Genomic DNA, 25,024 nt, shown 5'->3' with positions numbered 1-25,024 from the left:
CTCACAGTAAGAAGGTCACAGCTTTGACTCCCGCTTGAGATGACTCCGGGTGAACCTGGAAGCTTTTCGTGAGGGTTGTATGTATGTTATGCCTGTACTTGCATGATTTTACTTCAAGCACTCAGGTTTCCTCGCACAGTCCTATTACAGCAGTTCTGTCAACGTGTGATGGACTGGGAACCCACCATTACCGAAATATGATGGTTGACGTTAATAGGGGTTAAAAAAACACATATAGTTTATTTATTTTTTTTTTTTATTCATTGAGCGTAAACGTTTCACTTTCATTTACAGTTGTAGTCTCACACCAGACTTCTCTCACGGAGCGACAAGGAATGTATCAAGTAGAAGAGTTGCAGCCATCTTTTGTTGGGACTCTGATGTTGTTCTTGGAGTGGTTGTTCTTATACCATCAGATGTAAACAACAATATGGCACCGGATCATTCCCATGACACAGTAACTCACCTCTGGGGGAAATTATAACCGTATGGCACACTGACGTGCAACTGAGCTGGCATCACACATCTAAGATGACTTCAGTTCAGTTCAGCACCGGTTTAAATAAACAAACTATGAGCACCTCAAATCATCGCTTCAATTACCAGATATTGAACAGCTTTGACCTGGAAATGTTCAGTGAGAGGCAAGGCGCCACTGCAGAGCAAGAAATATAACATTTTTTGGACAATTGCTCTTGAAATTACCTTTTTTTTCCACAAATCAAAACAATAGACCAAAACAAGTTTGTAAAAGGAGGAAAATCATGTGCAGCAAGAATGTTCAGTTTACAGAATGATGGCATCAACAAACACCCTGAGAAAACAAACATCTACAGTGTGGCAAAAAAAGGCACCCAGATTTGAACAAATGTTTTCTAGGCATAAGAAGAACAATAAGTTAAAAACAAAATACATATATTAAAAGCATGTTTTACTGCACCCGAAATCAGTAGTGGAACAGCTATCGCAATACCTTGATCTGCTGAACGGTAAAATAACGTGTGAAGCTGCAAATGCAACTAAATGAGAACATTTCTTGACATTTTTATAACATAAAAAATAATAAATATAATAATAAGTAGTCACGATCATGTGTAGAGTTTAGGCTTCATCCACACGATTACATTTTACAATTTAAAATGCAGGTTCATGGCCGTTCTGCTGTCAGCAGAGAAGGCGCTCCAGCTACCTGACAAACCAATTTAAATATGCTGAAATTTAAAAGACTCTTTTCCTCAGTTTGACTTTTGTTTCAGATTTAGGAGCCAACCACATTTTTTTTCTGAAAGAGATGCACATCAGTCTTGTGTAAGTCAAATACATTTCAACATTAAAAAAATATCTTTTTTTAATTATTTTTTTTAAAGTAATTTACCTTAGCTTTTAAGTTAAAATCATAAAACCTCAAAGGACCTTGAATACAACAGCTCATTAAAAAAGTTTAAAAGGTGCCAATAACCAATGATGCATTGAAAAATGCAAACATAATGTGTGGACTAGTTTGGAAATTAAGCAGAATCTAACATTATGAACCTCAAAATGCGCATATTTAAAGGTTCTGCAGGAATTCAGTCGTCGCTCGCCGCTATGCAGACGAGGGCCGGAGAATCTCTCGCTTCCTCGCCACAGGAACAAGAGCAAAACGCAGTGTGAGCTCCGAGCCGACGGTCGTCCTTCAGTAGTGAGTCGGCTCTCTAACACAGGCACGGTGTGCGTGAAGGTCCAAAGACGAAATCAGAACCTCTGATTGTACAGTACGCTAGCAAGCTCCAGGTGACGTTCATGAGGCTTGGCTTGGAGCTGTCGACAGGCTCGTGGGCGGGCAGCTGTGCCACTGGCTAACATTAGCACCAAACCCAAAAAGAAGTCGGTAATAACTAAGATTCAGAAAAGTATAGTGATCAGCAGCTTCCCTTCATTCGCTTCACGTCTAACAAATTGTGAAAATAAAAGCACAACATTCGTTTTTTTCCACATTTTGACCCCATTTTCTACATGGAGTGTTTGTTGCAAGATCAGATAATAAAGCTTAGAGAAAAGTGGTGTGTGTGTAATTCAGTATATAGTAATCTGAATAGTAATCTGAATCACACAGCAACTTCTTTTATGTGCGCGTTGATAGCCATTTTATGCTAGATCCATGTGTCATAAAGCAATGAAGCCTTCAATTTTCTTTGTATGACGTGATACAATGACTTTTAAAAACAGGCTTTGTTGTATAATAAAGTGTTGTGCACCTCACATGACAAGGTGCTGGCATGAACCGCAAAGGTTTAATGAGTGAAACAATTCAGAGGCTAAATGCAGTACAGAAGGCTAGTTTATGGAATTATAGTAAAATATAAATGTTTATTTTATTTACTTTTATTTACTTCTGCAGAACTCATTTGTTTTTTTTTACAAAAGAATAATTTAGAGATTGACAGATCCGACAGATGCAGGCTGGGGTGAAGACAACAGTGTTAAATATATGTGTTTTTCAACGTGAGCTTGAAAAAGGAGTGTTGTGCTTCTATTTTTGTTGAAACATAAGAAACAAAGGCTTGTGCAAAAACGATAAGCAGCTCCCCAAAGATGGCGATTTAGGCCCATTGAAGATAAAATATGGCCAACACAGTTGAAAACTATTTCCTAAAATCACATCTCAGTCGATGATGTGATTGAAACACCTCTCTGATTATGGCTTCACTGTAAGCAATGATGCGTCAAGCCTTCAAAAGCAACGGTTCACTTGACCTTTGACCCTGTGTATGCGAGTTCAAGTCATTGTCGTGTGAGTGTGACACACCATCTACCAGCCTGAGTCTATTATAATTATCCAATTTGAAGTTGATAAATGTGTGTTTTATACCTGACGTCTGCACAACTTCCTTCAATGGACCTAAAGCCTTGTCCTCCACTGTGGGGTCCCACATGTGTAAATAAAAGAATGAAACAGCTCATGACATCTTGAGGTGGTCCGCCTCTCTCTACATACATTATAATACAAAGACCAGCACGGCATCAACAGCGCGCTCCTCTCCCTCTCTCACACCAAGTGGACCTGCTCCTCCCAGTCCTCCTCGGGTGACTGGTCCTGCTCCAGCTGCAGGTCCAGGTCTGTGGGGTTGGCAGTGTGCGCGGGGCTGTCTCTGGTTGGGAGGTGTGTGTCTGCGTCATCCAGGTCAGACACACATTTGGCGGCTACTTCCTCATCACCCTCTTGATTCTCCAGCTCAGGAGTGTCCAGTTGGAACTGGGTCTCTGCGCCCTCAAAACCAGGAAGTGGATCATCAGATCCTGCACAGGCCTCTGACTGACCTTCCAGGGGCTGCCAGACAGCTGCATCTGTGGAGTTCTGGCTCTCAGACTCGTTCTCTGTGAGTTTGTCGGGGGAGGAGTCAGACTCTGTGGTGGAAGGGGAGGGTATGAGAGCCAGGCTCTGGGGATTGTTCTGGGGGTTTATGTTGTGGTTAAACCAGGCCATGATGTTGTCCAGCAGCTGGGCACTGGTGGTCGGATCCAGAAGCTCCAGGCTCTCGGGGTCATTTGGGGTAAAAGGCCCCCCACGGGGAATCACCGGTGAGAACTGAAGTTCAGGCTCCAGGTCAAAAGGAGGGAGGCACAACTGGGTCGGAGGCTGAAGCTCTTGCTGTGTGGAATGTTCTATAGCGCCAGAGGACAGAAGTGTCGGGTGAGAGCTACAGGGATAAGAGATGTCAGGGTCTGCTGTTCTGTTGTATACGGGACCCTGATCCAAGTGGTATGAATTTGGTTTTTGGGAATGTTCATGAGAACAGGAAGCAGTTTGTTCCACCTCAGTCACGCGTGCAGCTGTGTTATCAAGCGCGTAGGTCCGAGCACCAGTCTCATGTCTGTCACCGGGAGCGTGTTCTAGTGGATTGGAAAGAGCCCGGTTGCCGTATGAATGACGAGAGCAGCGCTGCTCCTGTTCATCTGTGTCATAAGTGGTGGTTATGCTCCCGAGGTTCATAAGGCTGTCTCCGAGCTCCAACAGCTCCGCGCTGAGGGAGGGAGGAGGTGGGGGGAGCGGGATGGGGTTAGACAAAGATGGCTGATTGGTTGAGTCTGTCCTGTTGGGGGGTCGTGGCGGGTCTCGTTGTGAAGTGGGGAAAGAAAGGCGACTGGCCCCAGAAGAAACATCTGTGCTGAGAGAGTGCAGCGAAACATCACCCAGGTCTCCAGTGGAGGCAGTGCGCCTGCCCTGCTCTCTGTCCGGATCCACCCGGGGCTCAAGCCCTCGCTCCACACCTCCGTCTAGGCCTCGCTCTCTGCGGGACTCCTGCAGGGACAGCTGAATGGCCAGCAGGATATTTGGGTCGTCATCATCCAGAGATCCAAGTCCTCTCCTGCGTCCATCAATCCTGTCCGGACCTTCTGCAACAACAGAAATAATTGGATGAAAGTGTGTCCTTGTATTTTGCCAGGTACACAAATAGTTTCCATGATTTATTACCCCTATTCTTAAATTTCCGAAAATGACTTGAGTGCCATATTAAACAAATTAAAATGTTCCCAAAAAGGTCCAGCCAATCACTTATCCTCTGGTCATTGCAAAAATTAAAAATACTTTTTGATGCAAAACCAAAGCTCCTTTCCATTTGTGAGATGAGGCTGCCACAAAGTTCCTGCTAAACTGGAGCCCAGACCTGTGTTGCTGCTGCGCCTGCTGCTCTCCGGCGTGTTGCTGCTGCTCCTGAGGTTGTGCAGACTCAGCATGTCCCCTCTGCGCCGTGGCCGGTGTCTGCGTCGGTACTGGATGTCAGCATAATCCTGCAACCATTCATCACAGTCATTTGGAGTCCAACGCCAGAGGTTTTTTTTTTTCCAAGGCAGCGCAGCTGGAGTCAAACAAATCACCTGTGAGAGGCGCTCCCTCTGATCACCAGTCCCCAACACCGAGTGGCGGCTCCCCATCTGCACACACACACACACACCAGCAGGAGTCAGCAGTGACAACATGACCTCACATGTGGGTCATAATTCAGATATAGATCTGCTACTTTTGAGTATGTTTTCATGTTGCACATATTGTTTACCTCGGGAGAGGCAAAGCCCAGATACTCCCAGTCCCACGAGCCCCCGGCATAACTGAAACAAGAAGAGCCCCCTGATGTCAGCATGGTTGTGAATAAACAGTGCGGTTGTTTGACTTCTCTCAGTGAGTTTGTTTGTCCATACTTTCGACGTGGAGGTTCAGGGGAGTCGTTTGGAGCGACACCTCGGGCCACAGAAGCCAGAAACTCCTGTCTCTTCTGCTGCACCAAACGGGCCGCGCTCATGATCTTGTGGCGTGGAGTCCTCAGGTACGGTCGGTTGACCTTTTGGGCCAGGTCCTCCACCACCATCTCTAGGTCGGTCTGAGACGCCAAAGAAGACGAGTTACCAGCTCAGTATTGAAATGTGTCTTAGAGAAGGAGGGGAGCGTCAGGTTACCTGCATGAGCTCAAAGATCTCCTTCTGAGTGCTGCCCTGCTGCAGGAAGAAGCCGTACGGATAAGAGCACTTTAGCACACGCCGTGTCTTCAGCAGCTCGCTCACACCGTCCTCGATGAACCGCGTGTCTGGAAGAGTTCCCTCACCTGAGACACGCACACACACACACAGACTCATGACTGACAGACAGGCGCCGAGTTACAGTCCTAGATTTGGTTGCAATGTAATGCAATGTAAATTGTAAATACCATAACATCCATTCATCCCAATCTCACTACTGCTTCACAACTCACTTTGCTAATGACATCCACCCCTGCACACATATCACACGCTTTCCATTTGCCTAAAATGTTCCTGTTTCAAGCAAAATAAACATCGAAAGAGGATGCAGAGGGCACAACAGACCGAGTGCTTGAAGACTCACGGCAAATAAAAGCTTTGCTCAGCTGCTCCATCTTCTCCTTCGCCGTTTTCAACAGTTTCTGCTCCAACTAACAGAAAAGATTAAGAGATAAAACTCACTCAGCAAAGAAAAGACCCTGAGGCAGCGGCAGGTGGATCCTCGTGTGTGTGTTTAACAGGTCTGCTGGTACGTGCTGTGCATCAAATTACCATTTAAATAACGCATACAGGGTATTAAAGAATGAGTGCATCGGCACTAAATTATTAAAGACCACCTTTCTCTCAACCAATTACATTATTGTTTATTTGATCAGGGACTCACGTGGATTTGTTTTCCACTCAAGAGTTGATCATTAGGTTGTTTGTTCTGAAACTGTCAAGGACTTTGAAGTCTCTTCAAACAAGCCAGTATGCACAGTAGCTTCAATTTAGCCAGGATCTATACAGAATTATTACCATCACTGACTACATCATTACATCTAGACAAGCAAGTGGTTTAGCAATCAAATATTGTCTACCAGATGGTGGCAGCGGAAGAAAATGTATTTTACCTTATAACTGTGTTCATGATTCTTGAAGCGAGTGTAGTAGTGCATGAAGCGGTCCAGCTCCTGGAAACTTTTGTGCTTCTTCTCCGCCTTTAACAAAACAACAATTTAGACCCACGTGTGAAACCGATGTCTTTTTCCCCGACTCTACCTCCACAGTCATCTCCTTGGACTGCTCCTCCAGCTGCTGGATCACCTCGTAGCGAGTGCAACGATAGTAACCTCCAGTGGAAGAGCTGTGCTTCTTCCACTCCTCCAGACAGATCCAGCAAAAGTCGTACTTACACTGAAAACAGCAGAGCAAGCGGTGGGTATTAATCACCAAGATCCCAGAGATCGCAGCAAGCCATTTCCACAGGCCATTCAAATACAGTTCCCATCACTTGAGGAACACATTCATTGCGACTGAGTCAGTTTACTGCGAATTCCCAGTTGACACAATCACACACACATGATGGTGTTTACCTTGGCACACTGCATGTGGTTGCAGCCCTCATTCTTTTGAATGGGAGACTTGCAGTTGGCACACGGTTTGGAGTTGGTCAGCAGCCACAGACAGTTAGCAGCATCTTCATAGGCCTCACTCACACCAGCCACTGTGAAAACACAGACATATCAAGTCAATCCTGTTCGACAAACATTTGGCAAATACTGTGTCCCTACCATCTGCTTCCAAAACAAATACAACATTCTAAATTTGCTTACAATGATGTTCTGTTGTGCTTTCTTTAACACTTCAGGGATGCAAGATTGAAGGTTTACTTAAACAAATCTCTCCACAGAGGGAAGACTTACACTCCTCGGGTTTCATCTCAGTCACCTTCTGGAGCCAGTTCCTCCACATCTGACAGTCACATGGCTCATGGGCCTCTCCAAGGCACTCCCTGTAACGGCAATAACACTCAAGGTGAGACTTCAGTAGTCAAATTAGGTGCCCCAGAGAGGCACTGTGACAGTTCATATCTCCACCAAGCTGCTCATTTCCATTCATGATTTTGCAAACCAACATTATTTCAATACAAAGATTTTGTCAACATAATTCCAGTCCATAATATCCAGACTGAAATGAGCTCAATCAAACAAGAAGTGTCCGTAATATATATAACAGACAAGAGAAAAAAAGGCTGCCCGCAGATTAGAACATGAACGCGAAAACCTTCAAAACGTAGGTAAGCTCATTTATAGCAGGAATTCTACTGTATGCTGGGTTCAAGTCAAAAATGTTTCTGCCTGTTTTCCAAAGCTGGTCATGTGACCAGATGTGTCTTTGGTTCCACTGACTAACAATAAGGGAATCTTTACAATGTCTGTACAGTACAAACCTACAGAACACAACCAAAATCACCCACAATGATCCAGTTAAGTTTCATTGAAATATGTTCTGGAGTTTTTCCGTTAATGATAAAACGCAGTCCGTATACATTACCAGAGATTAAAATATCAACAATTGAAATGAGAGCTATAAAAAAAAAATATATGTATTGATTGCACAGATCAGACGAATGACCACTAAAGAACTCTTTGTAAAGAGGAACCTGGATCATTGCTACGATGACAGGGAGAAGTGACACATCAATCATGCATCTGTTACACTACACAAATAAGTCAAGCATAATTCTCATTTTTCTTTTTTTAACATGTAAATGTTCTTACTATATTGAATCTTATGCATCAGAAGGGAAATTTGAACCAGTAAAGGGAGCTACATTAATCTCTTTGCCTCTTCTTCCCTCTACTAAGATATTTTTGTCAACCGTAAATTTGGGTTTCATTTAAAGTTTGAGACTTCAAGCTGATACAGGAGCAGACACTGGTTCCTTGGAATAACATGATCAGCAGTTACCAGCAGAAGAGGTGGCCCCTCCCACAGTCGACAGCTGGAGAGGGGAGGAGTGGGAGGCTATGTGGGTCGTTGTCTCCCGGTCCCGGTCTGGTGAGTCGCACTGCCCGCTCACAGCGTGCTGCTGGACACCAACGGATGGCCGGATTGTTTTCTACAAAAGCCTGGAAAAGTGAGGGAGGAGGGAGAAGAGAAAGTAGGGGAAGGCAAACAATCAACATGGTTTTTGTGTGCAAAACTCTATCTCAACTAATATAACTGCAGTAATTGCCCTGAAAAAAGTAGACAGTAGGACAGATGGGGGATAAAGACAAAGAAAGTTCGAGAAAGAGTAATAAGGCAGCAGATATCAAGCAAGATAAATGAGTGACAGCTCAAATGTGGCAAAATAAATGAAAAGGAAAAATCAAATATAATGTAGGGAGACTTTTACAAGTAAAATGCAGAAATAAAAGGGGGACCTAAAGTGAGTTGTGAAGCATAATCAGAAATGTTCTAATCAGAAATAAAAAACAAATCAGAAATGAAGTGCAACGAGTAAAAACGCAGAGAAAATGAATTGAGGGAAATGAATGTTGACAGAGTGAAAAAAACACCAGACATGGCACCATCATTTTAACAAAACAACAGATAGGGGATATTTGATTTGCAATTGTTTCTTTACCTTGATGTCAAATTGCAGATACCTCTGGTCCATCTCTTTGGAAACGACGCTCTCAATCACATGCACAGGCACCAGCTGATAGCACTCATACGCTGGGCAGAAGATATTGTGGGCATCACCCTCCTGGATTTTCACATTTAGGAAACTGGGGTGTGAGCAGAACCACAGCAGGTATGTTAGCACAATTTCAGGAAAACCAAACAACGCAAACAGCAGTGCTTACCCCTCCCAGCAGCCTCGGCAGAACTCGTGGCCACAGGACATGTCCACCGGGTCCTCGAAGACAGAGATGGAGCACATGCAGATTCCACACTGCACAGACGTGTGATTCAGAGGGGATCAGCAATTATCAATAAAAGCAACGTCGATACAATGAATACTGCAAATTTTAAATGTTTGACTATTATGATTTTTTTTAGGTTGGTTTACTATTGAATTCAACCCAATATGACAGAATCATGAAAAACATTGACTAACTGTAGCTAATCCCTCTTCTCCAGGTGTCAAGCAGCTGTCCGTGGGGGAGGTGAGGGTAAGAGTCAAGGGTGAGCGAGGGGTCCTGGGAGTTCGGGGTGAGGGCAGGGTGTCCCAGGCGTTGTAGCCACTAGGTGGCGGGGTGGGCATGGTGACGCCAGATCGCTGGCAGCAGCCCTCAGCATCTGACATCCAAGCTTCCAGCAGTTTCTCCCTGTCCCAGTCTGAAGCAAGACCATAAGTTAATATCAGGAAATAGTGATGCTCTGACAGGAAGAAGTGGTTTTAGGGCATACCGTGAGCTCTCAGCAGAGCCTCCGCAGTGAACAGCGGTGCTTGCAGCATGTCTGCCGTCTCCACAATCAGCATGTCCTTCAGCCTGCGCAGGTCCTGAAGCTTCAGTCCTTCATAAGGCTGAGATCAAGGGGAGTCACAGTCATAAGCATTCAGTCATATTCATTTGAAGAGAATCTAGACCAGAGAGCGGGAAATGGGATCAAAGTGCAAATGAGAGCGAGAAACTGACGTAAAAGCAGACAGAACTGAGTCACTAATGAGGCCCTGCAGGCAAAAAGTGTTTTTATCATGTCGGTTATAATAATGAATGATTTGCTTTGTGTCTGATAAGATTCTGAAGAAGAAGATGGGGAAAAAAGGAAATCGAAAATAGACCCTCGTGAGCTTTGTGAAATCAGATCAACAAGAACTGTTTGTAAGAATAAACACACATCAAACACTGGAACGTGTGAGTGACGGGGAGGAACAATGATCTAAAAAAAATAACTAATTCAATTGAGTCATGTGCAATGAGTTGGTTCCAAAGGACATTACTTGAGGTGAAGTATCTGTAAATAAACTGTTCCCTTTCCTACTGTGCAGCCAACCTGTCACAGCTAACTGTTAAGTCAAATGACCAGTTCTTCTCTTCAGGTCATTCAACCAGGTGTGTAAGTGTAATCTGAGACTGGAGAAACCGGTCTTAACTGTTCTTGTTTTATCAACTCGACAGCCTCCAAAAAAGTGGCCCCCACAACATGACACCAGATCTTCAGCTGCTGTGCCTATTAGGTGGAACCCAGAGCTCCCCAGTCTGTCTCCAACCCAGAAGCATAAGACACCAATTAAATGCTCTGTCATCATGGTCTTGGAGAAAACAGGTACCTTCTGGTTGAACTTTTTTTTGGCCCACAATGTGGAGAAAATAAAAAAAAGCATTCTACCATAATGTCTCTTTCAAATTGATATACCTCTGTCATTTCTGACACACAAATATGTTGCTGCAGTGGACTCATTCAAATTATTTTGAACTGGTTTAACAAAAGTATATTTCTCTGATCATAACAGGCTATTTAAGGAAGGCAGGAAACTCTGAACAATCTATATTTAGTGATCTTAAAATCTGGTCCAACTAACTTCGTCCCTGAGTAACCTATTGATCTTACCTCTTTGAACTGCATAAGACTGGTTTCTCCATGAACGTCCACGTTTGAATGCTGTGTTGTGGACGAAGAGAAAACCATCTGCGACTCAAGGCTGAGGGCCAGCTCAGTGTGGTGATGCCGCTCAGCGTGGTCACATGGCGTCAGCTTGTCCTCGTCCTCTACAAAAAGATCTGCCTCGCTCTGGATTAGAAGCTGGGAAGGGAGAAAGAACAAAGGGAATTAAATGGAGAATGAGGAAAAAAAGATAAGAGGGAAGGAAGACCAAGACAGTGAGAGAAAGAAAGAGAATAAAAGGAGAAGAAGGATAAATTAGGAACAAGAGTACAAAGAAAATATGGAAACATAGAGAATGAGAACATGTGCTATAAAAAAGAGCCGTAAAGAGCGGTAAAGTCAAACAGAGTCAGAAAAGTTCATGGAGTCAACATAAGAAATGCAACCTGGATGGAAGGCGGATCGAACGAAAGCAGATGCAGATGGTTCAAGTATGATTTGAAAATGTTCCAGGAACCACTCTCTCACCTCCACACAGCTCTTCATGCCAGCAGCAGCAGCGTAATGCAGACAAGTGCTGTGGTGGTTGTCAGTAGAGTTCACATTTGCCTTCTCATACTGGCCTCCCTCCAGTCTGGCTCCCGACCAGCTCAGAATCATCTAAGAGGGAAACCCGCACAGTCACATGATGATTTACTTCCACCTTACAGTACTTAAAATGTCTACGAGGACACAGCAAATTGGGCTCTTTGGGTTTTTTATATATATATATATATATATAGGGGCCTTTTGTGAAAAGTTAAAAGTGACACAGGAAGACAAACACAATAAGGGGTCAAAAAAGAACTGAACGTGATACGGTGTCAGCACCAGCCTGAAGAAAACTATTCTCATGGTCATCCAATCAAGTTTCTGAGTTTCACTTTAGATTCACCGACTCTTCGACTCTTCCACAACAGCACTGAGCAGTGAACCTTGCTCTCATTCTGAAGCCAATATAACAAAGAGCAATACACTGTAACACTGTACAAACTTCTACGTATTTCCTTATTGTGTAGCAAAGACATCTTAAAGGCAACCAGTGAAGCAGACACTAGCTGATTAAAAAAAGAAAGCCATCGGTCCAAATTTGTATTGAACAAGGCTTTAAAACAGCATGGGTCCTGAGCTCTTGCTCATCAGAAACCTCATAATCAAAATTCAAAGCATGCAATTGTGACTTGCTGAAGAGCGAGAAGATGCTAAACAGGAGAAGATAACACGCATGGAGACCTTTTAAACAATTTTCAACAGGCTTGTGACCAACACTCAGTTTGGACCACGAAACAACTGTCTAGGATCAGATGACACTGTTTTGCTGCCCATCTCATGCTCAATCCTATTAAACCGAGAGAGCTAGACCTTTGAAGTATATACACATGATGTAAAAACATGCCAATCATGGGGTTCCCTTACTTGAAAACAACATATATTTATAATTGCTTAAATATAGTACACAGTGTTGGTTCCAAATACGTATCAACGTTTCCCATCAAAACAGTTATGTACATAACAAAAGTGTGCGGGGAGGGGGGGGTCAGGATCACAGATACATTTGACAAAATCGGACTTCTTTACCTGCAGACAGTCTGCACGCCGCTGCTCATCCCTGTATGGATGGGCCAGTCGTGGTGAGAGCGCCCCCTCCGGCAGCAAAAGGATCTGAGGTCCTTGGCACAGCACATGAAGACACGTCTCATTGTGGACATTTCGCTTGTTTGGATTCCCTTCTTTACTGAACAAGAAGGACCTGTCAACACAAGGGAGAGTGAAATGTTGATGATAAAATAAATGCCATGTTAAATGATACAAAGAGAGAGAAAGACATAAATATTGACTACTCATGCCGCTGTGTCACTAATCATGAGTAATCACGGATACACACACACCCAACAGACACACATCTCCTCAAATATATGACTGACGCTGCGCAAGGAAAAATTATGAGGTGTTTGCAGTTGGAATTACAGGAGAGTCCTTTGTATCCAGCGGCATTCTAGACTCATGCATTTGTACGCAAAGTGCTGTCAATGAAGATGGGTTGAGTGAAATTAACCTTCTTTACAAGCCACAGGTGACAGTCATAATCGGGGAAAAAAGATCTGTGCGAGTTTTCCTCATTGAAACTCCTGTGAACAATCTCTGCATACTTTAAAACTTGTATTTTAAACAAATACAGTTTTTTTTAAAGCTAAACTCTGTGTGAACTCGCGCATTTAGAGTATCTTTCTTCAACAGTACAGCGATAAGACAACAACACAGAAGCAGAGCTATAAGTAAATACTGTATAAAACATTACAAGCACACAAACGGGAAAAAGAATCTAAACTTCTTTGTTTATTTTGACTCAACAATCTCGCTGTCTTTCCGCTCTGCTCTGTCCATTTGAGCTTCTGGAACAAAGCAGCATTTCCTCCGATGCTTATCAGAAGCAGAGCGCTGCCATCAGCACGCCTCTCTAGACCATTATAGGTTAGTAGGAAGCGACACAAATAGCTCACCAACTGGTTCACTGTGCTGCGTCCACACACAATTGTGCGTGGAGTCACATTTCGTTGTTAAAATCTCACAAGCACATGTGCACGCACATAGATGCACAGATAATTAGCTGTCCCTTCCCACCTCCAGTGATCATGGAAACAGGAGCAAGACAAGCGAGGAGAGCAGAGGGCGGAGATGAACGCATGAGAAAGACTGTTAAGTCACTGAATCAGCTTCTATGTTAAGGCCTGATTATCCCTGCAGGGGTTAAACGGACACTCTTGCTGTGCCAGTTTCTCCTAAATTGACCCCTTTCTGTTTGAGGTCAAGTTACACACTTCTTCGAGTCACTGAGGCCACTTGAGCACTTCTACGTTAAATAACTGGTGTGATCTTATGTCTCATGTTTTCATGCGTATGGTGGTTACTCATCTGTGACCATCTTCGTGTCAGTTTAAATCACTGCTTAGCCAAGGGCAGGACGGAGTGATCGTTTTTGTGTTCCTTAGACTTAAGACAAAGCAGGCGTAAAGATAATACTGTCGTTGGTCGACTTTGCCTTTGTGAGTACATCAACGTACAAATGCAAATACTCAAGGAGATTTGAAAACAGCCAAGAACATGCATGAGTGTGCGTGTGACTTGCAAGAAGCAAAGCAAACAGAGTGAAACAGGCTTAGTTGTTTAAGGTCAAACACAGAGACAGATATCTCATAGCCCATCTTTAAATAACCCACTGCTTCCTGGACTCGTGAGGACGCATTTTCCTTTCAGCAAAACATTCATAGATAAAGTGGCAAAATACATTTCTTTCATTCAGGACCACATTTCAGGAGTCCAACTCCCATCTCGTCAATGATCAATGGTAGTTTTAGCAGCCGACACCACATTTCTGTGCTCCTTTGGATGAGAAACCTATCCAGCCGAATGTAACAGAGTCCTTCTGGATTTTACGGTTCCATCAATACATGAAGCTTCTCTTCAAGTCTGCATTATTTTTGGCTGCCCTCAAAGCTTTGTTCATCCATCCAAAAGGAAAAAAAATGATAAAGAAAGTGATGCCACCCCCAACAGTAAAAACTGTTCATGAAAGTACCTGTAGCTGTTTTGAAATTTAATTGGAACATTTTATGGCGATATTTTCATTTGCACCTCACTTATATCTTCTTTGGGGAATAAAAATTATTATTTGTATTTTATGACATTTAGAAATGGTTTTATTATGTTTATTTTATTCAGAATTTTATTGAGTTTTTCAAATTTTCTCAAATGTTAAGGTCCTAAATGGCCTCCTCCCAGGCGGACATACCAGAATTGGCAATTGCCAAAGGGAATTGGGCGACAGCCAAAGGCAGGGTCTTGGCAGTCAGATCAAAAATTCACATCATCGTATGAATTGAATTACTTCATGGTATGCACAGAAGAATACATTTTAAAATGTCTTTGACTTTTAAATGGCCGATTCGCATCCACTCCCTGAGACACTGCTCGGCTTCCCACTTTCCAATCCATCCTAAGAATGTTACTGTATGAGAAATAATGATTCCAACACAAAATGTTTGAATGTGTCACACTGCGCCGCCAGCTACAGGAGATGATCCCCAAGTGCACTCACGCTAATGATCCCATGCTGGTAGGTTAAAATGCTAATCATACACAAGTATGTTTACATACACTCAACTGTTTTAATGACGCCAATAGTGCATTTGAAAATCAAAAAACACTCGTCACGTTGTAGCTCGAAGCATGTTTTAAACAAGTGGCCGATCAATTCCCACCATTACCTTAATGCCCTTGAGCATTCCCATAGTGGCCGAGCTTCTTACAATTTGTGAATGTATAACCAAACTGGGCCCCATTAACAAAAGACCCCACTACTTGCTGCTAGCCAACGACCCCCCTCGCCTGGGCCCAGTGGACCATGTCAATAAAAGGGTAATGACATTCATCCACAGAAAAGCGACACCTCAGTATCCAATATAGAAAGACAGTAAATGTATTTATTCAACTGCTCTCACATCTACATGCGTGCCTCTACAGGCACATATACAATGTATTCTATTCTTTGCACGCTCTTTCATATCATTTCAGTTTTATCTAATGTGTGAGAAGAGGTGCTATATACATCCAGCTCTACTATCAAGTTGGTTTTTTCACAACAAGCATAACAAGAGGTTGTTTATGGAGTGAAATTAAATAATATAACTTTTATGTTTTTGTCTATAAATGCATATCACTGTGCTACACGCAGTTTAAATGCTGCAAATCTGTGTTTTCAACATGATCCTGTCCACGGAGCAGATTTCAGTTTTGCCTCTCCTAAGATCAAAAAATGGATCTCACTTTGAGTTTTATTGTTACCGAATGACCAGCGCATTTGCTGAGTCAAGTTTATGACTGGATTTATAACATTGTATTTGATTGACCTCTTTTGAACATCTCCCGAGCCCGTGTCCTCACTTGCCCAGCAAAAAGGGGAATTTCAATCCATACAAGCTCATGTATAGCTGATTGCCTACTCATTGGACTGAATTGACCCCTTTGCCCGCGCAAGTCAAGTGGACAACATTTCCACAGCAACAACAGTAATCAGCATTGAACACATGAATGGAAAGCTTAAAGATATGCATTACCTGAGTAGACGAGTCATAGCGTGGCGGCATACATAGTGGAGTGCTGTGTTGTGCTGGTATTGCTCTCCATAGGACACATTGGGATCGAAACCATCTCTGAACTGGGGGTTGCCCTCGTACAGCTGCCAGGCCAGGACCTCATCTCCACTCACTAGAGCCTTTCTGAACTTGGTGGCTGTGTTGCCCATGTTGGCGAGCTTTCAAAAAGTCAACCAAAATGATCTGTGGCGAATTCCTTCCTGCGCCGCCCCGCGCCACTTCTAGCCACACAGCCCTTGAGTTACAGCAACATGATGTGTTTTCCTTTCTTCTGAAAGAGATGGAAGAGAGGAGAGCTTGGTATGCGAAACTGGTTTGTGATAAATCTAGACATAGACGCAATGATTCAGATATGACTTACAGACATAAAAAGACATTTCCAACACTTGCTTTCTTACAAGATCCAAACACAACTTGAAATGATTGCAGAGAAACATTTAGTGATCTGTTACTGTTCAATATCAGGACATCCCCCAGTATTTTTTCCATTTTATTTACCAATCTAATTTTTCATGTAAAATTGCTTGAAAATAGTTTCCTGAACTAGAACAAAGACAAAACGTGACTAGGAAAGCATGCAAATGAACCATGTGAATAGAATGAGAAAATAAATGGAAATAGACTGAAAACAAACAGGAAAAACAAAGAGCCGGTGTGAAAAAGGGCAAACATGGGGGAAATTATATGCAAGACATTGATTCGGTATGTCAGGTCATGACAGGGAGAGTCAATAAAGCCTCAGTTGGTCAAGTGTTGCATGAATAATTTGCATGTACTACACTAAAAAACAGTGGCTGTCTGCTACTTGGACTACAAGTAAGTCAGAGTGTGTGACGGCAATAATAGTCCAAACCAGTTTAGTATCGCCTCAAGGATCTCAAACAAATGACAAATATGGCCAATTGAGGCAGCTGTGTTGACTTTTGAACATTTATGACAAAGAAATACCATAAAGGAACAACATTGAATATTTTTACTTACTCTAAAATATACAGTGGTTATCCCCAAAAACAAGTACTTTTTGGGGATATAAGTAATCAAAACATAGAGTATTACAAACTGTGTAATACAGATGTAAGTGTAGCAAGAAGATAGTTTTAGGCTTGGGTCCAACCTTTTTGCACAAAACAATTCAAGTATCATTAATTCAAGAAATCAGTAAGTGTCACACACAACACATGAATAATAATAGCAATTTGTGAACAAAATCCCACAATGTCAGGCACAACTTCGCACACACAACCAGACATACATTGTTACAGATAGCAGAAAACAACAAAAAACCCATTTGTCTCTAGGGTCACATCTTAACAGGGGCTCTGACATTTTAATTTGGTGAGAAACGGAAGCAGATTACCAATATGTCAGGGAAGTAGGATTTGAACAGGTGACCTTTATTGCTGATGTTGCTCTGCTAGGTAAAACTCGGAGGGATATTGACAACAGAATGCTGGGTTTACATTGATATCGGTTAATATAGGATCTATACATATACTTTTGTTGCTTTATGACAAAAAAAACTGAGGTTGAGTGCAAATTGTCCCTGCCTCAGAAAGAGAATCTGGTCACATATTGACAAAATCCTTCATTTCCACATCTTTCCATCCACTCAGTCTCACCAACAAAACCACCACACACACACACACACACACACAGACCAATGTCTGTTAAGGGTGTCATTACAGTCTTCATTCTATGGCCATCTGTCTAGGCTTTACAAAGGGCCCCTTTTAGTGCAGCTACAGTTGGCTGCTGGCTTGTCGGGTTTAGAGCACTTGAGTAACTGGCTGTCTCCTCTCCTCTGACCCCCAATTTCAATCCAGTGATAGACAGGGAAAATACACCATGACAGACAGGGACAAAGAGATTGCCAACACTTGGGAATATTATGAGGTACTCAATAATTCCTGCACCTGCCACATAATGAAACCCACATTTTTGTCCCTGTTGTTGATGGGGGTAACATTAGTTAATAGGTCAGTCTGTCTGCGGCGCTCTATTATGTACAGCATTATTTCCACTTCACTTCACGCCTTTTTTTTCTGTAAGGATGAGCATAAGGGACGTTTTGGATTCTAGGTATAGGAAATTTTGCATTGGCTATGACAATGTAGTTCTGCTCTGCTAATGCTCTTTAAGCCGACACGCATTCAGAGGCAAGGCTGTTACCGAGTAGTGTTTCCTGTTAACCCTGATTGATGCAATGTAAACAACTCCTTCAGCAGGCTTTAACCTTATAGGATTTCTCACACTGGGTCAACTTTCTCCAAATCCTTCCTCGGTGAATGCCAAATCACCCCTTGTGCTTTCACACCCAATAAACACTCATCAATAAGCAATAAGGGATGAGGTGAATGCGATCACAGTTTCATCATGGACTGCTAGACCTCCATTTTTCTGGTGAGTGCTGACATGTGGATAAATCCTCCCAATTAAATCAATATCATTCCCTTCCTGCTGGACATGCTACCAACTGACATGTCGGCAGCACCGACTGACTGTTTAACATAGAAAACCAGACTTCAGCAGGCGTACGACTCTTATGTAGTAACCTGCATGGGGAAGGGGCAGGGAGGCTGCAGAGACTAGCAAGCTGAACAAGTTGGTAGAAAGGCAGCTCCTGTGATGGTGACAGGAGTATGTGGAGGAGATAAGGAGTAGGACCAGGAACAAAATTAAGAGAATCATGAACAACACCGTATCAGGCCTGCGATGATCAGTGGAGACACGGGATCAGGCCTGAATGCTTCTGATGCTCTAGCTATAAGACTATACTAGACTATACCAGCTTGTAACTTAACTGGACCACAGGTGAAAATACCAGACAACATGAATCCTTCATTAATAATGTACAACAGTGAAACAAAGTTTTAGATGTTATGTAACAGTGCGGTAACTACCATAACAACATTTTTCTACATTGAAACTCATTACAACAGGATATATGCTTACTTTATCTGACATCATAGAACTGTTCGCATTCAATCTCTGGCTAGTGAGTGGTCTTTACCTAAATCTTTGTAAGTCCACTGTGTTGTCACACCCCCATCAATGCTCTCGGCTATTCCCAAGACAGTTGAATTTCAATAAAGTAAACTAAAGATGCAGACAAACAGAAGTATATCTTGTTCAATAGTACTCCCGCTTTGACAGATATTAGCCCTGTATTGCCTAATGTCCAAGATAAACCTTAAGGCGCGTTTAAGTGTGTCAGCAAGAAATGGAGCACTAAACCAACACTTCTATCTGCATGCTTCTGTCCATGCGGCCCCAGCATTGGAGCTCCTTTGTTCGGCTCACCAACACACCCTATTTACTGGAAAGAGTGCGTTATCAACTGAAATGTGTTGTTAAGCGACTAAGTGTTCCCCTCTCCCGCCGTTGCCAATGCTAACATTGAGTGTTTGAGGTTAGCGCAGTGTTAACTACCTCCCTTGTATCAGGGCGACAGTCGTTTTTGTACTTACACTTTCGCCTCACTTGGTCATCAGTCGCACATTCGGGAACCTCCGAGGGTACGGGGCATTGTTGTCATTCGAGACAACGGCTACTCTCCGGCTGGACCATCCTCTCTGCCATCGGCACCCGGCGAAAACAACGAAGATGCCGCTGACAGCGAGGGAGACTGCTCCAGCTCCGCGTCCTAGCACTGTGTTTTTGTTGCTGCCTGGCAGAAGTCAAACTGCGCATGCCTGGAACCGCGAGCTGTCACCTGATTGGTAATCGGTCAAACTTCCGGCTTATTAGCGAAGAAGCGAGTTTTGATGTCTGTGTCAGTCGAGCAACTACCACGGAAAATGTGGTGGAAAACGAAATAGAAGCTGGCAACTTCATCAAATGCCACAGGTATCTCATTAAATAGAAGTTCTGGTAAATAGGAGGGATGATTCGAATCAGACTTTTTGACGAGAACTATATTTATATTGGATGTATAGGGGTTTTATATGCATTACCAAAAAATCTGAATAACTTGTACGCATATATAATAAAATACAATACAATATGATAACATTTAATAAAATAAAATTCTTTATCGTAAAGTCTGGCGAAATAATAGATGAAAAGACATAGTACAACTGTAGTATTCAGCAGCAGCGATTGCCGTTTGGCTGTTCAAGGGAAATGACCAAACAAGAGACAGAAAAATTCGGTTTTTAACGTTGGAAAATAATATTTTATTTCATTCCCTGCTTATAATGTGGGTAAAAATGTCCGACAAAGCCGCAAGGCGGCGCCAACAGTCAGTTTTTAAACCGAACGTCGGAGTCAGGTTTTGCAGACGCTTGTGTGCCAATATGTAATAAATCCTCCCCTTCAGTGCATTAATTTAGGCTTCATAAATGGGTTACCGACTCCATTTCTTTATTATAGCACAGCTAACCTCCATCTGAAACAACAACATGGACGTACCCTTTGCCATGATTGCAGCTCTTATGCAATGTCAGAGCAGGAAAGTAGATATGAAAGTAGATGAAAGATGAGCGATATTTACATAGAGGTTTACATATGAACATGGTTTAACGGTTGCAGTCATGTGTTTGTCTTTATCATTAACAGTTACATCATAACAGATAATGTTATGATTATTTAGTGCCCGTATGTCGTCTGTCAAGCCGCACAATGACCGACATAGACACACACACACGATGAATAACCATTACCTTCATGCATGGCATTGTGATTACATGAAAGCTGTTCCACCTGATGAAGGCATGTTGTTGCGAAGTTCCTATAATAGTTTTCTCTTGGTGTAAATGTTCACACAGGGACATTCCTGTTGCATGTTCAGTATTCAGCCTGCTGTTTATGGCTCATCCTGGATGCCTCACCCAGCACTAAATACTGATAGCGATGCATTTCAGTCTTTCGATAAGATCAACACATGCAAACAGGTTTGTCAGGGTTATAAAAAAATATTTGACGTCAAGGTAGACAGTCAATTAGTTGACATGAAATACGTCCACACATTACACCAGCTGATGAGTAAATAACATTTCCACTTCCGCACATGAGCCACCTGTAGAGTTGTGAAGTGGACGGAGGGACGTTAGGATGACCTCAAAGCCTTGAGGAGTCAGTTTACACTCAGGTGTGGCATTACAGCGTGAGAAAGGCATGCTGGGAAAGTTTGTGCTGCTCATTTGATTCAGGCCTCCTGCAGGGAGAAAGACACTCTCCAGTTGCAAAACACTTCAGAATAATATATATACATATATATATTTCACCTTCATAAGGTGTTGTGTTAATTACTTTTCTAACTTGGTTGACAGTGCGTTTTGTATGAAGCCTTGGCACATGACACACAGGTTTGGCGGTTTAAATTGGTATTTACTCAGCAACAAAAAATAAAAGGGATTATAGGGTGAGGAGCTCAGTTATCCAGCAGAGCCTCGACACAGAATTTCTGCAACATCACATAACAGCTTGTAATCTATCCTGGAGCAACACATTTGCTTTTGTGGAGGTTTGAATACCGCTTTAAAGTTGTTTAGACATTCAACATATGAACAGCCAGGCTACTACTCCGCCAGAGCGAGATGAAGAATAACTAAGAGTTGACAACTATTGTATTCGTCTGTGGGACCTTGGGACTGACTTGTTTTGTCTTTACCACACTTCACTTAAGCAGGGGAGCAGCTGGTCGACTCCATGACTCTGGTTTGTGCAAAACCAGATCCCAATTCCAGAAAGAGACGACCACTTACAGGACACAGCTTGAACCTATACATTTTTTAAAAATTGTATTGACTTAGTTTAGCTTTTAGCTCAGCTCACCTTAGTCATTTAACTGATTGTCTGCTTCATTGTCATTTATCACTCTGAAGTACGACTGCAGGATTGTTACACCTTTATACTCACGTTTTAGAGTGACTATTTTAAGTGACTCACACCACACGTCTCATAAAGCACTGCAACACGTTGCTCTCCAAAACGTTATTACTATAGACGTCTTCTGAGTTTGTAAACAGTGAATGTGTATTAATAGGTGCCTGAGGATTTGGGATTTTTGGAAGGAAGGTGAAGCAAAAACTCACACTAATGGACAGGAAAAGGACATCAGTGAGTGGACACCTTTGGGATATTGGATATTGCTAGGATATCATGGCAGAACTTCAGTCCATGGTTAGAATGCCTGTTCTGACAGCTGACCATGCAACAACCAGACATATTAAGCACTGAAACGCTTGTTTTTCAAAAGCAAATGTTTACTTGCACAGCTACAGTATGTCGATGGAACTAAGAACCATAATGCATCTAATAGGTTAATGTGGACTGTAAATGAGTCCATAGGAACCTAATGAAAACATGGCCAGCTTTCAGAGATAAGATTTGCAAAAACAAAAAAAGTTTGATTGCAAAATCCTTCATGAATCACGAGTGACTAGTGAGTTCCTGGTGTCATGAGTTCCTGTTGATGAAGTTACATTGAATTTAATAGCCACAGGTGATGAGAGTCATCGTTTGCTGAAGCCAGGGTTCAGCATCAACCTGGAATCCTGTCTGGACTCGAAAACCTGTTCTGCAGGTGACGCAGGTGGGGGAGGAGAATGGAAAAAGAGGATGGAGGAGGAGGAGAAGAAGGAGGAGGAAGAGGAGGAGAGAGAGAGAGCAACGACAGGGTGGAGAAGATTGGGTGTGCTGAGAAGCCGTGAGCACATTCCTCCGAGCGGCCGCGCCCTCCTCTGTAGTGTCCAGTATACCTGCGGCAGCTTATCAGAGTCAGATTCTATTAGAGTCTTGTCATTGCCTTTTGGGTGTAGTAACAAGCGCGCTATTCCAGTGTTATAACACAAGTGAGACAGCGCTCTTGATAAACACCTCAGTGTGTGCGTGCATGTGAGCGTCAGGAACAGTTATTCAAACAGCAGGCACACCCATCGTGGCTGTTTGTATGTGTTGCTCCAACAGAGCAATGAAACAAGGTGTGTTCCTGAGCAAAGGACAGGCCGAGTACTGCACACACTCCACAGCACTCTCTTTAACCACCGTCCATTGAGGTGAAGGGAGTCATTGAGAGAAATAAAAACTTGAATAGCAACATAAACATGTGTGTGGACTCAGAATTGCTCCTGCAACCCTGAGTCTGCATTCTATTCCCAGTAACAACAAGAGGAAATGAAAAACTGCGGCTATGGAGTTTTCTTTTTTTTTTTTAAGATCATCCATTGTACTGGCATACATATGTTTCAGTCAGTCAGTGGAATATCCTTCTGGAGGTATTGAAACTGACAAAATCAAAAATACATATTTGACTACTCTTATAAGAGATTCAGCTGTTGCAGTACATTATGGTATCTGAAGTGCCAATTCCAGGTCACTCATTATGGATGTTGGGAAATTATGTCGAGGGCCATCTATACTAGCAACCAAACGTCACACAAACTTGGTCAAATGAGTAAAATAGTCATTCATCGGATTCACAGCCTTAGCTATATACAATAGAATCATTCAGTTATAGTGTGAATCACTGTGGACATGTAGAAGCACATAAGCTTGCCTTCTGGGGAACAAGTTCTTGCCTCAAGGGATAGACAGTTTGGTGTCTAGTTTGACTCCATGAACCTAGAATCCTGGTCTTCATTTGATGGAGGAATTTGAAGGGGCAACTTTGTTCATATCAAAGCTTTTGTGAGGCTCTGTTCTGACTTCCAGGCTTGACTGGATTAACAGAGGTGGACATGGAGATGGAAACATGGAACTGATGGAAATTTTACATGTAGTCTTTACTGGTGTTAAAGTTAAAGTTAACATACACAGTTACTTCTCTATTTCACTTCAAAAAACTCTCACTGTAATTTTCCTTTGATTTTTGGGGTAACAAGAATGCAACATTGGAAGCACGAAACTGAACAAGAGCAAAGAGACAGATTTGTGATGCATAATGAAAGTACTGATATTCATCACTGGGGATGGTTCGGTTGAAGAAACTTTCAGTTTAAGAGGAAATGAAAACATTTAGCCCCAGGACTGTGAGGACGTTATTGTGATGACGCATTTTCAATAAATATTTTGTACTAGGCAACAGTCAACGTGATTTCTTTCACGCACAGGCTCATATGGAACATGAAAAAGGAAATCATTTATAATTTTTAGCACATAAATGCTGTTTATTCCAGTATCATTTATCAGCCCAACATCTCAAAGGAACAACTTTGGTGTAAACAAATTAAAGTAAGAATTAGATTTTGAGCCCAAGGGTTAATTCCTTTCATGGCATTTGTCTGGTTTTTTCACCGGAAAATACTTGGAGCTAATGTGTCTCTCAAACCTAAAATATCCCAAAAATGTATGTTGTTATAACCTATAATAAATGTAATGGTTTTGAAACACAATAACTAAACAAACCTCTCCTATACTCCAACAACCCTACACATTGCCACTTTTTTGTGATCATAAAAACTATGTACCTGGACACACACATGTTTCTACATAACCATGCAAAATGCAGCTCTGACTCACAACACAATTTATTGAAACACTGATTTACAGAAATACGAAACACACATTAACACACTTACACTAAAACTCTGCAGTACAACCACACACCAAACAACATTCTCCTCACCACCCATGTCAAAAGCATGGCTCACATAAAATCATACTTAAACACTGCATCACATCCAGTTAAAAACCACAAACATTTCAACGGATACATCCAAAATATACACCATAACGCTCACACACGAGTATTTTTACACACTTACAGAAAACCAGAGAAAAGAAATCCAGACAAACCCCAACAAAAAACGCACTAACTTCTCACATACATTCCAAAACATACAGTAAACACTATAATGCGCAGCCCTTCAGAAATGTCCTCCATATCACTATCCCTGCAAACACCATGATAAATCTGATAAGTCTCTTGGACGACATTACAAGGATCACAGTCTTAAAAAGTAGTTCAGAAGGCTATGTTTTACAAATGTTCCTGGAAAAGTCGAGAACACCAAGGACCTTTTGAAAGAAGCCACAAGAAGTGAGCCTCCAATGGAGACGAGCGCGAGCTCGTCAACCGCTCTGGGAGGAGT

General features: G+C 42.5%; 1 protein-coding gene across 1 annotated transcript; it reads right to left on the bottom strand.

Moving 5' to 3' along the window:
* Nucleotides 1–255: 255 nt before the first annotated feature.
* On the bottom strand, nt 256–19,651 carry LOC128757497 (ankyrin repeat and IBR domain-containing protein 1-like). Its single transcript, XM_053862828.1, has 21 exons — nt 19,460–19,651; nt 15,954–16,263; nt 12,418–12,589; nt 11,329–11,460; nt 10,807–10,998; nt 9,661–9,778; nt 9,368–9,588; nt 9,114–9,202; nt 8,891–9,035; nt 8,230–8,390; nt 7,182–7,270; nt 6,852–6,982; nt 6,538–6,672; nt 6,390–6,476; nt 5,861–5,927; nt 5,437–5,582; nt 5,182–5,360; nt 5,040–5,091; nt 4,861–4,917; nt 4,650–4,773; nt 256–4,377 (listed from the first exon to the last, which is right to left on the bottom strand). The coding sequence occupies exons 2-21, from the start codon at nt 16,139–16,141 to the stop codon at nt 3,029–3,031; spliced, it is 3,834 nt and encodes a 1,277-aa protein (XP_053718803.1). The 5' UTR covers nt 16,142–16,263; nt 19,460–19,651; the 3' UTR covers nt 256–3,028.
* Between the last annotated feature and the right edge of the window lie 5,373 nt (nt 19,652–25,024).

Source organism: Synchiropus splendidus, chromosome 4, assembly GCF_027744825.2.
Source record: "Synchiropus splendidus isolate RoL2022-P1 chromosome 4, RoL_Sspl_1.0, whole genome shotgun sequence".
NCBI lineage: Eukaryota > Metazoa > Chordata > Actinopteri > Syngnathiformes > Callionymidae > Synchiropus > Synchiropus splendidus.
Note: the sequence above shows the minus strand (reverse complement) of the source record. Positions and strands in the feature narration are given on the sequence as shown.

What these genes read in the sequence shown, in the direction of transcription:
- LOC128757497 (XM_053862828.1), bottom strand. Translation starts at nt 16,141, where the DNA reads ATGGGCAACACAGCCACCAAGTTCAGAAAGGCTCTAGTGAGTGGAGAT. An exon ending in GGCGTGCAGACTGTCTGCAG is followed by an intron (nt 11,461 to 12,417) that starts GTAAAGAAGTCC and finishes TTTCCCTCTTAG; the next exon opens with ATGATTCTGAGCTGGTCGGG. An exon ending in TGAGATGAAACCCGAGGAGT is followed by an intron (nt 6,983 to 7,181) that starts GTAAGTCTTCCC and finishes GTGTTTTCACAG; the next exon opens with TGGCTGGTGTGAGTGAGGCC.